Here is a 12,244-nt window from a genome sequence, read left to right on the forward strand (position 1 = left end):
TGCTGGAAGTGAAAGTGAATGGCCGCCACTGGGTAGGGCGCTTACTGTAAGGAGCACGGGAAGTTGTATGTAAGCCAATTTGACAATAAATTATTTAAAAAATAGCAATAAAATTTAAAAATAAATTGTAAAAAAGTGAATGGCAGTGAGGAGTGGGCTGGACCCAGAGTCTTTTTCTACTTTAAATATAAAGTTAATCTAGATTAGTGGTTCTTAATTTGGGAGTTGGTGTGGGGATCAAAATTCCCTTGCACTCTAAAAAATAGTATAGGGGACCTCATGAAGCTTTTGTTTTGTCATACTTTCTGACGCTTTAGTTTTCAACTTATCAATGAAAGCCAAGAAAAATTTGTTATATTTTCTTATTTATTTTAAAATAATAATTGTTTTAAAATATTTTAAAACAATAAACACGTTAAATATTAACATGCATATTTTTACATGTTTTAATTGAAGTTCCAGTTAAGGTACAGTGTAATATTAGTTTCAGGTGTACAATATAGTGATTTAACACTTACATACATCAACTGGTGCTTATCATAAGTTCCCTCCTTCATCTCCATCCCCTATATAACCCATTCCCTCATCTAGGTATGCTCTGTTCTCTATAATTAAGAGTCTGTTTCTTGGTCTCTCTCTCTCTCTCTCTCTCTTTTCCCCTTTACTTTGTTTTGTTTCCTAAATTCCTCATATGAGTGAAATTATATGGCATTTGTCTTTCTCTGACTGACTTATTTCACTTAGCATTATACTCTTTAGTTTCATCCATACCATTGCAAATAGTAAGATTTCATTCTTTTTAATGATTATATATGCATATATACACCACACCTTTATCAAAAATGTATATAATCAGCAATACGGTAATTAATATGCATTTTTATGTAAAATTAAATTAATTTTGAAAGAAACACCTCTTTTAGTGAGAAGAGTGCTGTCTAGGTACCTAGACTCTGCTGTTAGCTTCTCCCCATGGCCTGTCTTGCTGTGACACCTCACATGGGCCCTGGAGGACTCCACAGAGAACGTAAGATATTGTGAGAGTCAAATTGACAAATAACGTCTTCCTGTTGTTATAGAAATAGTTTGGCCGCCGGCCTCACTGGAAGATTTCAGGGATCCCTTGGGGGCCAAGCCCACACTTTGAGAACCACAGTTTAGGTAAAATCCGTAAGAGACTTAAGAAGCTCTGTTCCTAACTTTAGTCCACAGTCATAGCCCAAGTTCATCATTCAAATACCTGCTCGGCCGCCGTGTGTCCTTTTGTGCTCTTCTAGAAAAGAATGATGGAAATCTGTTATCTCTAGATGACAATAAGCATCGAGTAGGAAAAGATTTAAAAGCAAATAACATTTCTCCATGAAAACAAAAAGTGTTATGGAATAATGTGTCAGAACTATATTTGGTTAACTCACTACTGAAACAAAAAGTAATGTATTTTTATCTTCATAGCATAAGACGATCCTTTGTTACACAAATGAAATGTAATTAAAGTGTCATTCTATTTTTGTGGCATTAACCAAACTGATTAAATCTATTATATTGCTTAAGTGAAGGTAGTAGTCAAATATTAGCAGACATGTACCCTAATAAAGTAGAGGGCACCAGCAGAGTACTGGAAATCACGTAAGATGGAAAAAATCTTGTGCAATGTTTGGGTAATGTTAAGACACATTAGAAATGGAATTGTTTGGTTATTCATGAGATTGCATCTTCAAAGTGTCCTGTCTCAGAAATATAATTTTTCTTCCTTGCTTTAAAATCCAAGCCCAGGGTGCCTGGCTGGCTAAGTCGGTTAAGCATCCAACTTTGGCTCAGGACATGATCTCACAGCTCGTGAGTTCAAGCCCCATGTTGGGCTCTGCGCTGACAGCTCAGAGCCTGAAACCTGCTTCAGATTTTGTGTCTCCCTCTTTCTCTGCCCCTCCTCTGCTCATGCTCTGTCTCTCTGTCTTTCTCTCTCAAAAATAAATAAACATTAAAACAATAATAATAATGAAAAATAAAATCCAAGCCCAGAAACAAGTCATTTGTAAATCATATTTAGTTTTCTTAATTTGTTTATTCAAATTTGTTTTGCTTTACTGCACTGTTTTTACATGGAAAATTTTTCCTAATAATTTTAAAACTTCACCTAATACCTTAGGCATTCTTGAAGAATTGAACCCTATTTCATAGACACATTAGCAAAGCTGAAGCTAAAGAGTCATCATTTCAGGGGCACTTAGGTGGCTCAGACCATTAAGCATCTGACTTCAGCTCAGGTCATGATCTCCTGGTTAGTGAGTTTGAGCCTTCTGTCGGGCTTTGTGTCCAGTTTGGAGACTGGATCCTTCCTTGGATTCTGTGTCTCCCTCTCTTTCTGCCCCTCCCTCACTCATGCTCCATCTCTCTCTCTCTCTCTCTCTCTCTCTCTCTCTCTCTCTCTCTCTCTCTCAAAAACACAAACATTAAAAAAAAGATAATAAAAAAGAAACATCATTTCAGTAGCAATATTGCACCTAGAGGAAAAACACTACGTTTTTTAAGATTGAAAATATAGAGCGTGCAAGAGCACCAGGTCTAAAATGAACTGTGAGCCCCCGTGCCAAATGAACCATACCTCAAAATAATCATTTGAAGTTTCCACATGTTGGGCATCACTGAAGTGTCCAGATGTAGGATCTGATGACAGAAGAAACCTAAGTATCAATATGAATGCTTTCCTCTAAAACCAACCCCTGGTTGACTATTTTATACATTCCAGAGGTGCTATTACCTGCATGTTTTTTTTTTTCCCAGTATCCAGATGCTCTGAGGCATAGAAAACATGAAACACAGGTGCTTCAGAGAAGAGTTAAAATAGAAAAGCTGGCTGTGTAACACTAAGAACGTTTTCTGGATTCTCTCAGGTTCTTCGCAGCAACAGCCTGCTCGAATCTACAGACTACTGGTTACAGAATCAGAGGATGCCGTGCCAGATCGGTTTTGTGGACGACAAGTCTGAAAACTGCGCTTCCGTGAGTAAACACCACTCTCGGGTCTGAGAAAGCAGGGAGTCTGGGGCGTGTGCTCGTGTGAAGGATGGACGTTTCCTAACTCATGAGATGCAAGGTTAGGAAAGTATCATTTTGAAAGTACACAACAGGTTCATCTGGACCATTAACAAAACAACACGCAGAGCTCGTGCTGCTCCTCTCATTTTGTTCATTTCAACTGGTAAATGAACACAATCCATTCTCTGAAAAGGAAAAACGCGGTTTATGTTTTCAAAAATGACTGAGAAAGAGATTCTGAAATAAGGTTGTATGATGAGCTCTAAAAGACCATTCATTGGGGAGCTCTCTTGGATTCTTTTCAATGTATTCTATAACTGCTGCTAGTTGGTATTTTCCAACACAAAAACTGTGTAAAAGTATTCTGCCATTCTTAGAAGTTATAGTCATCCTTTGAAAACCTTTTCAACCTAGGAAATAAACAGGCATGCATTTTAATATACTGGAGCTGTGCTTTCCATACAAAATCTTTTTCGAGGAAGAGAAGTTCTTATAGATACATAAAATTCTTAAGGCGTACAGTGGGAGTACAGATTACTGATATGAAAAATCACCATTGTGAGTTCTCCTTCCTGGAGGAAATATGGTCCCTCCTTTATGTTCTACAAAGTGATGTGTTTCATTGTAATCGAAATCACCTAGCTCTATAGGGCTCATAATGGCAGAGACTGAGGAAGAGTATTTCCAAAGTGGAGAGAAATGTAATTCTCATGACTAAACTGAGAACTTCAGCTTTGAGTTATTCCTGGAGGTAAGTTGAATGCCAGCATTTCTGTTGAAAGGGAAAAAAATTAAACAAAAAAGAAGGAAGCTAAAAATGGGATGAAGAAGCTTTTTATATATAACGAGCAAAGCAGAACTGGCAGACAGGATGTAAAACATTTCACACCACAGAGTCTCATAGCACAAGGAACGCGGTCCATTCAACACACTTATTTCAATCTCTGTTTAGGTAAATGATTTTGATTCCACTACTTTTAGGACTTTTAGTCCATTATCCAGAAAACCAGTTGATGTCTAAAAGTCTTTGGAGAAAACAGAAAGGATTATGTGGCAAAGAATTTAACAGTGATACATTCTTTGCAAATTCACTCTGAGGTGAGTTCGGAAATACAGGCATTTTTAGATACAGAACTCTAATCACACAGGTGTACATTGTAAAAGGGAGAGGAGTGGAGCGTAAAAGCTATCCAGCTACGTTCTGGAAACAGTTGTCATCCTGTTTAAGAGGTCTCCCACTTAGAGAAGGCATGAACGTTAGGGCACTAAAAATTGTGTAGTGGAAGGCAAAGAGATCTTCCCTAAACTTTACAATCTTGGATTCTGGATTGTAGATCTGCAATTAGAAAAGCTAAATTTAGAGGCACCTGTGTGGCTCAGTCAGTTAAGCATCAGACTTTGGCTCAGGTCATGAGTTTGATCTCTGCATCAGGCTCTGCACTGGTGATACAGAGCCTGCTTAACATTCTCCCCCATGTCCCCTCTATGCCATTTCCCATTCACTCTCTCTCTCTCTCAAAATAAATAAACTTAAAAAAAAGAAATGCTAAATTTATAGCCAGATTAAAACTACTGTTGGATCTCCCTAAGTGAAGAGAACTCTCCTCACACTCCCAGCCATTCCCAATGGATTCAACTTTGGACTTAAAACCATATGGCTTCCTTTCCTAATTCACTGTCCCTTTATAGTGTCAGATGACATCAGTGAGGTTGAGCTGATTCATCATGCCTTTGTAGTTCTTTCTATTCTTTCCAAAAGGGGGAAAACCTAAACACAATTAAAAGGCATACTGGAAGACTTGTTTTCCCACAATGTTTATAAAAATTGTCCATGACTCTAAACCTGAAAGAAATGTTAAAATCTCTATAGCAAAGTAGCCCTAATCTCTCAAAAATATCCTCTAGTCCCTTTTTACTACTATACAAGTCTTTTCTCTCTTTCCAACTTGGCACAGATTTCCAGGGTAGGAAGAAGAAACACAGCCTAGAGTTAGACATTGCTGAAGGGAGGTGAAGATCTAGAGGAGAAACAGAGGTGAACCATGAAGACACCTGACCAGCACCAGGACCCCTAGATCAAGACAACCGTACAGAGGGAGTGGTCAAAATGGACAGGGAAAGAGTGCTTATTGCTTTTCAAAAACAAATTCTGTGTAGCAGGATGAAAGTGAAAGTTGAATTTAAAGGAAAAATGACTATATTTTAAAATATTATCCTCATCCAAGTTTCATTTACAAATTTAGTTTAATAAAATCACCAAGTTGAAATCTCTTTTCAGACAATCACAACAGAATCTGAGGAGTCTTTGGCAAAGTTGGCTTGCATTGTATTGCTTTGCACTCTGTTCATGGCTCTATGTTCGTTAACTCATTTCTTCCTGAGCAAAATTAACAGCCAGCTGTTTCCATTCCCATTTAGATTGGCTTGGTATCCATTCCACTGAACTCTGTCTGGACATGCAGTTCTGAGGACTAAGAACCTCAGTGTGCCAATGTTTTCTGAATTCAAGATGGCATCATAGCATTTTTATTGAGGGACAAACTCAAATGTGGAAGGCCATCAGGGGGTTGTGGACATGGGCCAGTATGGCTGTTCTCAAGCCTCAAGCAATGAGGGTTTCCAGTCATTATTTCCATAGAGAACTACGTTCATGTCCCGGCTAAACTGAAGGGTCTAAATGAGGAGCAAGTTGAGGCAGTCAGAAATATGGTAGGAAAGCCACACAGGCTCAGGTTGGCCTGAAGGCTGGATTCAGAAGCCCCCAGTAAGTCATCCTCTAAGGTTTTTGATAACCTACCAAATATAAACAATATGCTTATGTTTTTCCAAATAGACTTCTCCTATCCAATTATATAATTTCATTTTCTTTCTAAATTGCCCCTCTGAAAAAAAAAAAGCTTACACTAATATTAACTTTCAGGGTGTTTTCTTTTTAACCTGATTATTTAAGAGAAGGAAATGTGGAAAAGGATAATGGAAATGGAAGCCAATTTCTAAACCCAACAGCTGAGTCATTATCTTAATAGAGGTCCTTAACACAAAGGGTAGGAATTGGACTTTTCAGGACTCCTGACTTTTTTTAATTAAAAGCTAATTTAGTTACTTTGTAATCCACTATTACCCTTCGCTATTTACTCAGATTTTTTTTTAATCTTTCAGGAATCCTCTTTTAGTTTAATGCTTCATTAAAATTACCTTGACAATTCACATTATTTTCTATTTATAGTTCCTGTCAGACTCTTTCCTTCCTGATCATTTGAAGACATGACTATCACCCTGCAAATAGATTATACCCTCTGGCGTGCATTTTAATTGATGAATCACCGTATTTGAAAAAATTCACCTTAAAATTTTAAATGAACAAATTGAGTTCCTAGGCAGGCTTCAACATTCTACACATGATACTGCAAAACTAAGAAGATACTTGACAGGTGTTCCGTGGGTCCCTGAAGTCAGTGCAACCCAGGGACAACAAGTACTAAAGGATATCTCAGATGACAGCTCTTTATTTTATTTCTCCAAATATTTCTATATGTAGACTATTCTAAAGTTAAACAAAAATAAGTGAAAGAAGAGACAACACCCCACTTGATATGTTGACCTATGGAAAAATCTAGACTCACATGATCAAGGAAAAGAGACATTTTATGTTATCTAGTCTAGATATTTACCAACTTTTCAAACAACTTTTCATGGGTTTTCTTCCTTAAAAAATCAAATTTGGAACTTAGTTTTTAAAATTCTTTAATTTTAGGCTTACAGAAAAACTGCAAGAATTCCTAGAATTCCCAGAATCCCCATATGTTAATGTTTTACTACATCTGCTCATCCTTTACTTTCTGTTTCTGTATGCATCTGTGTGCAAGTATACATATAGGATTTTTTTCTATAATTTTTGATACTGAGTTGCAGACACAGTGCCCCTTTATCCTTATGTACTTCAGTATGGAATGTAGGATTGAACCCAGAGCTGCAGAAACCCTTGTTCAGGCTCCTAATTTGGTACCTACTGCACAATAATTTCTTTAAGTATTTATGCAACAGTTTTCAAGAAGTTAAATGCTTCCCCCATGAAAGTGAAAACTCAAATGATAATGGTGGAAGTCAGCCAGATGGAGCAGGATGAAAGTACTGGATGTAAGCGCACCAACACTCTTCTTAGGAGGCAGTGTCAGCACCACCAGGGTGTGAGGGGGCTCTCAGCTTGCACCCTTGGTAGATATTCCTGCCAGCTTCACCCAGGACTGCTCTTCAAGAGATGTTCTTCCATCTTGATATGTTTCCAGGGGGTTTAGTAGCCCCCACCTTGACTGGTCCAGAAGAACTTTTTGGAGGCTTGCTTCTTAACCCAATCCAAGATAAAACAGATAAAGCAAGGCAGCTCCAGCAGATCCGATCTGTGTGGACTCACCTCGCCCTGGGCAGTAGCTCCTGAGGCACCTTGGGAAATCCACCAGTCTGAGAGAAACGCAGACTCTCAGTGAAATAAAAGTTCCCTTAAACGTTACCAAGCCTCTCGAAGCCAATAACTTAGAACACTTGATGGTGAAGCATGACACAGAGGGAGGCTGGAGAAAAGAGTCCCCCACCAAGGCAGTTAGGTGCCTCTGCATGCATGAGGTCACATGTGAGAAGCTGAAACCTAGAAATGCGATAAACAAAGCTGAGATGGAACTTTTGATATAACTTGAGAACTACAACTCCAGTGTGTGGCCAAATAATCCAGTAGTAATATGGGTGTAGACTTTAGCCCTAGTCTGTACATGTATCCATGCCGTGGATCTTGAAACTAGGAAGAAGTTTTTACAAGTTTGTTTTCCTTGAAAATTGAGTTTGTATTCTGTCACTTACAGTGTAGGCAAAATGCTGCATGATAAAAATTAAGTTTATTGACTTTCTTTAATGGCTCAAGAAATTACAATGTATATCTAAGCATTACTAAGTAAGTGGAATGAGACTTCCAATAATTCTTAACATGAATAGGAATTAAGAGGGAAATCTAGGCGGCTGTTTGTATGACTATTTAAGCTTGATACAACTACAGAAACCAATTTTTAATTGTTTACACTTCAGCAAACAATAGGAACAAAATGAAAAGCCAAGTCACAACTCTTAAGTACATAGGTATAGAAGACAGCCTCACAGCATAATCTCAGTGCATAAAGAGCTGTCACAATTCATTATGACAGAGTAAAATTTCCAATAGCAAAGTTGGCAAAAAACCAAACGTAAGAAATTCATTGAATAAAACAATTGTTACTATAGACATGAAAAGAAATCAACCTCTCTGCTAATCAAAGAGAATCCACTATAACTATTAACAGAATTTTTCTAATAAACTTGTTAGATCTTTAAAAATACTTAATTTAAAAAAAGATCTTGTAAGGTCTTAAAAATACTTAAAAAATAAAATAAATAAAATTAAGTAAAATAAAAGTTATTGCATCCAGTGTTGATGTAAACACAGGTAAGTGGACATGCTCAACAACTGATATAAGGAGTGGAAATTGACAAAATTAGTATAATACTTCTGGAGACAATTTTTGTAATATGTACTATCCAAAACATTTTAAATATCCATGACTATTGATTCACTTCTGGAAGTATAGTTGAAAGAAATGGCCACAGTTACATGCAGACTGATGTAAAATATGGTCGATGTGTCCAAGTTATGTGCCTGTGACAACACAGCGGACTTACTTAGGATGTGGGATCTGGAGTCAGGTGCTTCGATTTGAATCCCATCTCCCTTTTCTGGCTACATAATCTTGAGCAAGTTGTTCAGTCTGTGCCTCAGATGTCTCATTTGTCAGATGGAGAGGTTAATAGTATTTCTCTCATGGATTGTAAGGATTAAATGCATTAACATTTCTGATGTGCTGGAGCAGTGCCTGCACAGAGTACACATTTTTAAGTATCCCATGAACGTAACAGTGTGTGATGGCAACAAATAGAAAGATGTTGCATGTCCCATGGTACTAGAATGGTTAAATACAGGTTGGATATTTATATCATGAAGATTAATGCATTCTTCAAGGTCCAGGTTTGCAAAAAATATGTAAGCACATGGAAATAAAGGCTCACAGTATAATTATGTATGAAAAATAAGTTCCAAAATTATACATAATATATATTAAGGAGGACAGGTTAACCAATTGGATGAAAGAAAGAGAGAAATCAAGAATAAATCCTGTTGTTTGGGCTTAGGCTCCTGGATGGATGTAAGTTTTATGTACAGTGGCGGGGAAGACTAAGAGAGAGGGGAGCGAGTTGGAGGTGGGAGGAAGCAGACAGTGCTATGGAAGACACTGTCTTCTAGTCATCCATGTCGAATTGTGAAGATGGCAGTTGGGTGTTTAAATTGGAGTTGTGGACAGGGTCATGTTGAGGGATAAGACATTTGAGGCCCTTTATGGTGACCCTCGGGGAGCTGAGAAGATCAGTCAAAGCAGGGAGGGAGTGCAAGTAGAAAAGAGGGTTTGCCGATGAGCATGGGGGACTCTAGTAAGTGCTTATATGGTGATCCTCACGTTCTTGACCAGCCTCACTCCAAGCAAGAGATTTTTATTTAAGCATGTTCACCTGAGTTTCATATACACAATGGAGCATGTTATGTATCTTGATATTTTTGCCACTAAAAGTACAGTCAGATGAATAGACCTAAATGTACTGTTGAACATTTCTCAACTGTTTTTTTAATTCATCTTGACAGAAGAATGCATTATTAAAATAGCTCAGAATAGCTTTGAGTTTCAAATTTCATATAATTCCTGTTATTATAGCAATTTTCCTCTGAGTGGAAAGCCTACCAATCAAGAGAAACCAAAAACAATAAACAATGTTTCTCATTAAATACCTTTCAGCTTCAAGGATATTGACTACATAATTTTATTTCTTGTTAGTGACATTATTTGTTTGGATCAACATGTCTTTCTTAATCAGTTCTTCCAAAATCTCAGGAAAATGGGTTATAAGTAATAGCATTTCTTTTTACACTTTAGAGTTTCAGGTTTGTTTTTGTTTTTGTTTTTTTTTAATGACTAAATAATGAGAAGAAGAAATTTAAAAAGTGGGTCTGGCCAATGACTGCTGTAGGATGTCGGATTTTTAACTCAGAGCTTCTAGAATACTATTTCTCTCTTTTCTAATGAGACAAGTTCAACCCAGAGGTTTATTAGGAAATAAAGTGCTAAAAGAAGAATTTCTGCTCTTCCATACTTGAGTGTTACACTCTTATTCAGACCAGAGACAGCCCTCACTTTGCATTTCAGACAGTCCCCAGACCATTGGCTGGTCCATAAAGTCTGTAATGGTGAAATTGAATCAGATTATCTGGAGGCATTCAATGCGCTTCCCAGAAGCATCTGAAATGGCTGAAAGGTATGGAGGCTAAATTGTACCTCGGGTTTGGTTTAATACAATCGGTCACCAGACAGCCTAAGTCAGCAGTGGTACAGGTAGTTTTATTAGGCACCTAGGGATGAACTCTTCAAAAGCAGGATCTGTGAACCCTCGGCCCCGTTCCTGGATTAGGCCGGATGATTCTGTGTTGTTAGTGAAGTCTTTCCTGTTAGTGGGGGCCCTTCCTGCGCATTACAGGGTATGCAGTATCCCTGGCTCCCACTCGCTGGATGCCAGTAGGATCCACTCTCCAGCAGTAACAACCAAACAGGCCTCCAGATGTTGCCAATTTCTCCTGGCTGGCGGTGGTGGGTGAGGGGCAAAAGGGCACCTCGTTGCAATTGCTGTTCTAAAGTTTCTCAGACTCTAACCCCTAGTCTCTCCTGAGGTAGTTCCTATTCGTGTGTCCCACCTTGAGCTGTCTCTCACCACTGCACAGACATGGAAGAAAGCACCAATTCCACTTGTCCCAAATGATCCCACGCCCACCTGTTACTCGCATCAATGGCCAAGTGCATTGGAAGGAACGACTGAAAATGAAAGTTCATAAGCCAGTCAAAAACAGTTCAAAATACCTACCTGTAGGTCAAGGTCAATTAATTTATGGCTGTTGCTTCTACCAGGCATAGAATCCAGTACCACTGGAACATCCCAGGCATCCAGTTTCTAGATTGAGACATATTACATATATTCATAACATATTTTCTTTCTTTTATCAAATATAATGCAATTATATAATAGATAGCTGGAAAGCATCAAGAAAGAAAACACCCTAATTCTAAAATCTAATGGATCTACTCTTGGCACCCAGGTCGTTTTCTTTCACCCTTTCCCCAAAACTAGAAAGAACAGACATGTCAACTCATCTCAATTCCAAATGGGAACATGGGCCCTAGGTTGAAGGTCTCCTAATTTGTTAAGAGAAGTCAAAAATTTTGTTTTGTACCTAAAATCTGATTCCTAAAACTTGGCCAGTAATAAAATGTTAAAATAATCAAACAAAACAGAGCACATCTGTGGAATGGAATTAGCTGGTAGGACTCCAGTTTCTGACATCTGTCATTTCAGTGTGTGCATACCTGGTGTCATTCTTGTTCCCTGCCCATTTCTATTTGGGTCTGAATTCAGGACTTCTGTCACTAAGCAATCTTTCAAATGCTTTACAGCTCAAAAATTCTGTTAGTGGAGGATCAACCAAGTACATTACTCTAACTCTCTTTCTCATTACCTGAATTAGCTTGTCCACATTTTTACTATACTCCAAAAATACACAACACTGTCTTCTGTGGCCTTACTCTCAGAAAATAATTTGGAAAATAAAGTCTTAACTAACCTGGAAGGTAAAGGACAGTGGATATAAATTTGCCAACTTATTTCCTTTATTCATATGAGTGCATATATATATATATATTCATGTATGCATATACATATGATATATAATATATATTTTGTATATATATTATTTAATATTATGATATTTATATTTCTGTTGAAATTGCTGTTCTGATAAGTAAACAATTTACTTCATGAACACCCAACCAAAAAAGAATGGCCCAGAAGATGAAAGTTAATCCAATAGGCATATTTGGTCTCAAGCAGCCAATTCAAGACCCTCAACCATTTGGAGGTGGAGGCCGATCTCTTGATCAGCCTTAACTCCCTGTCACCACCCTTTCCCCAAGTTTATTGGGATACTTGCCCTTCTCCAAACATCAGTGTCCCTTTGCATGCTGTTTCCTGGCCCTAGCCTACCCTGGAGCCAGCCTGCTGCCTGCAATATTCTTGCAGACTTTTCTAGTCCAACTATG

At 37.9% G+C, this 12,244-nt stretch overlaps 1 protein-coding gene and 2 long non-coding RNA genes across 5 annotated transcripts in view; 1 reads left to right on the forward strand and 2 right to left on the reverse strand.

Moving 5' to 3' along the window:
- The window catches only part of SPHKAP (SPHK1 interactor, AKAP domain containing), a 157,602-nt gene that overhangs the window by 54,469 nt on the left and 90,889 nt on the right, over positions 1–12,244 (forward strand). For all 3 annotated transcript variants that reach the window (XM_029933661.1, XM_029933663.1, XM_029933664.1), the window contains exon 3: positions 2,892–2,999. In XM_029933661.1, coding sequence (XP_029789521.1) covers positions 2,892–2,999 — 108 coding nt within the window. The remainder of the gene's footprint in view (positions 1–2,891; positions 3,000–12,244) is intronic.
- The window catches only part of LOC115287351, a 30,936-nt gene that overhangs the window by 9,426 nt on the left and 9,266 nt on the right, over positions 1–12,244 (reverse strand). The window contains exons 2-4 of the long non-coding RNA XR_003906446.1: positions 11,016–11,102; positions 2,603–2,664; positions 1,241–1,273 (exon numbers count right to left, since the gene is read on the reverse strand). This is a non-coding gene — a long non-coding RNA (uncharacterized LOC115287351). The remainder of the gene's footprint in view (positions 1–1,240; positions 1,274–2,602; positions 2,665–11,015; positions 11,103–12,244) is intronic.
- On the reverse strand, positions 6,763–8,773 carry LOC115287354. The gene is made up of 2 exons (XR_003906449.1): positions 8,736–8,773; positions 6,763–7,677 (listed from the first exon to the last, which is right to left on the reverse strand). It is a non-coding gene; the product is annotated as an uncharacterized LOC115287354 (long non-coding RNA).

Source organism: Suricata suricatta, chromosome 3 (genome assembly GCF_006229205.1).
Source record: "Suricata suricatta isolate VVHF042 chromosome 3, meerkat_22Aug2017_6uvM2_HiC, whole genome shotgun sequence".
Classification (NCBI taxonomy): domain Eukaryota; kingdom Metazoa; phylum Chordata; class Mammalia; order Carnivora; family Herpestidae; genus Suricata; species Suricata suricatta.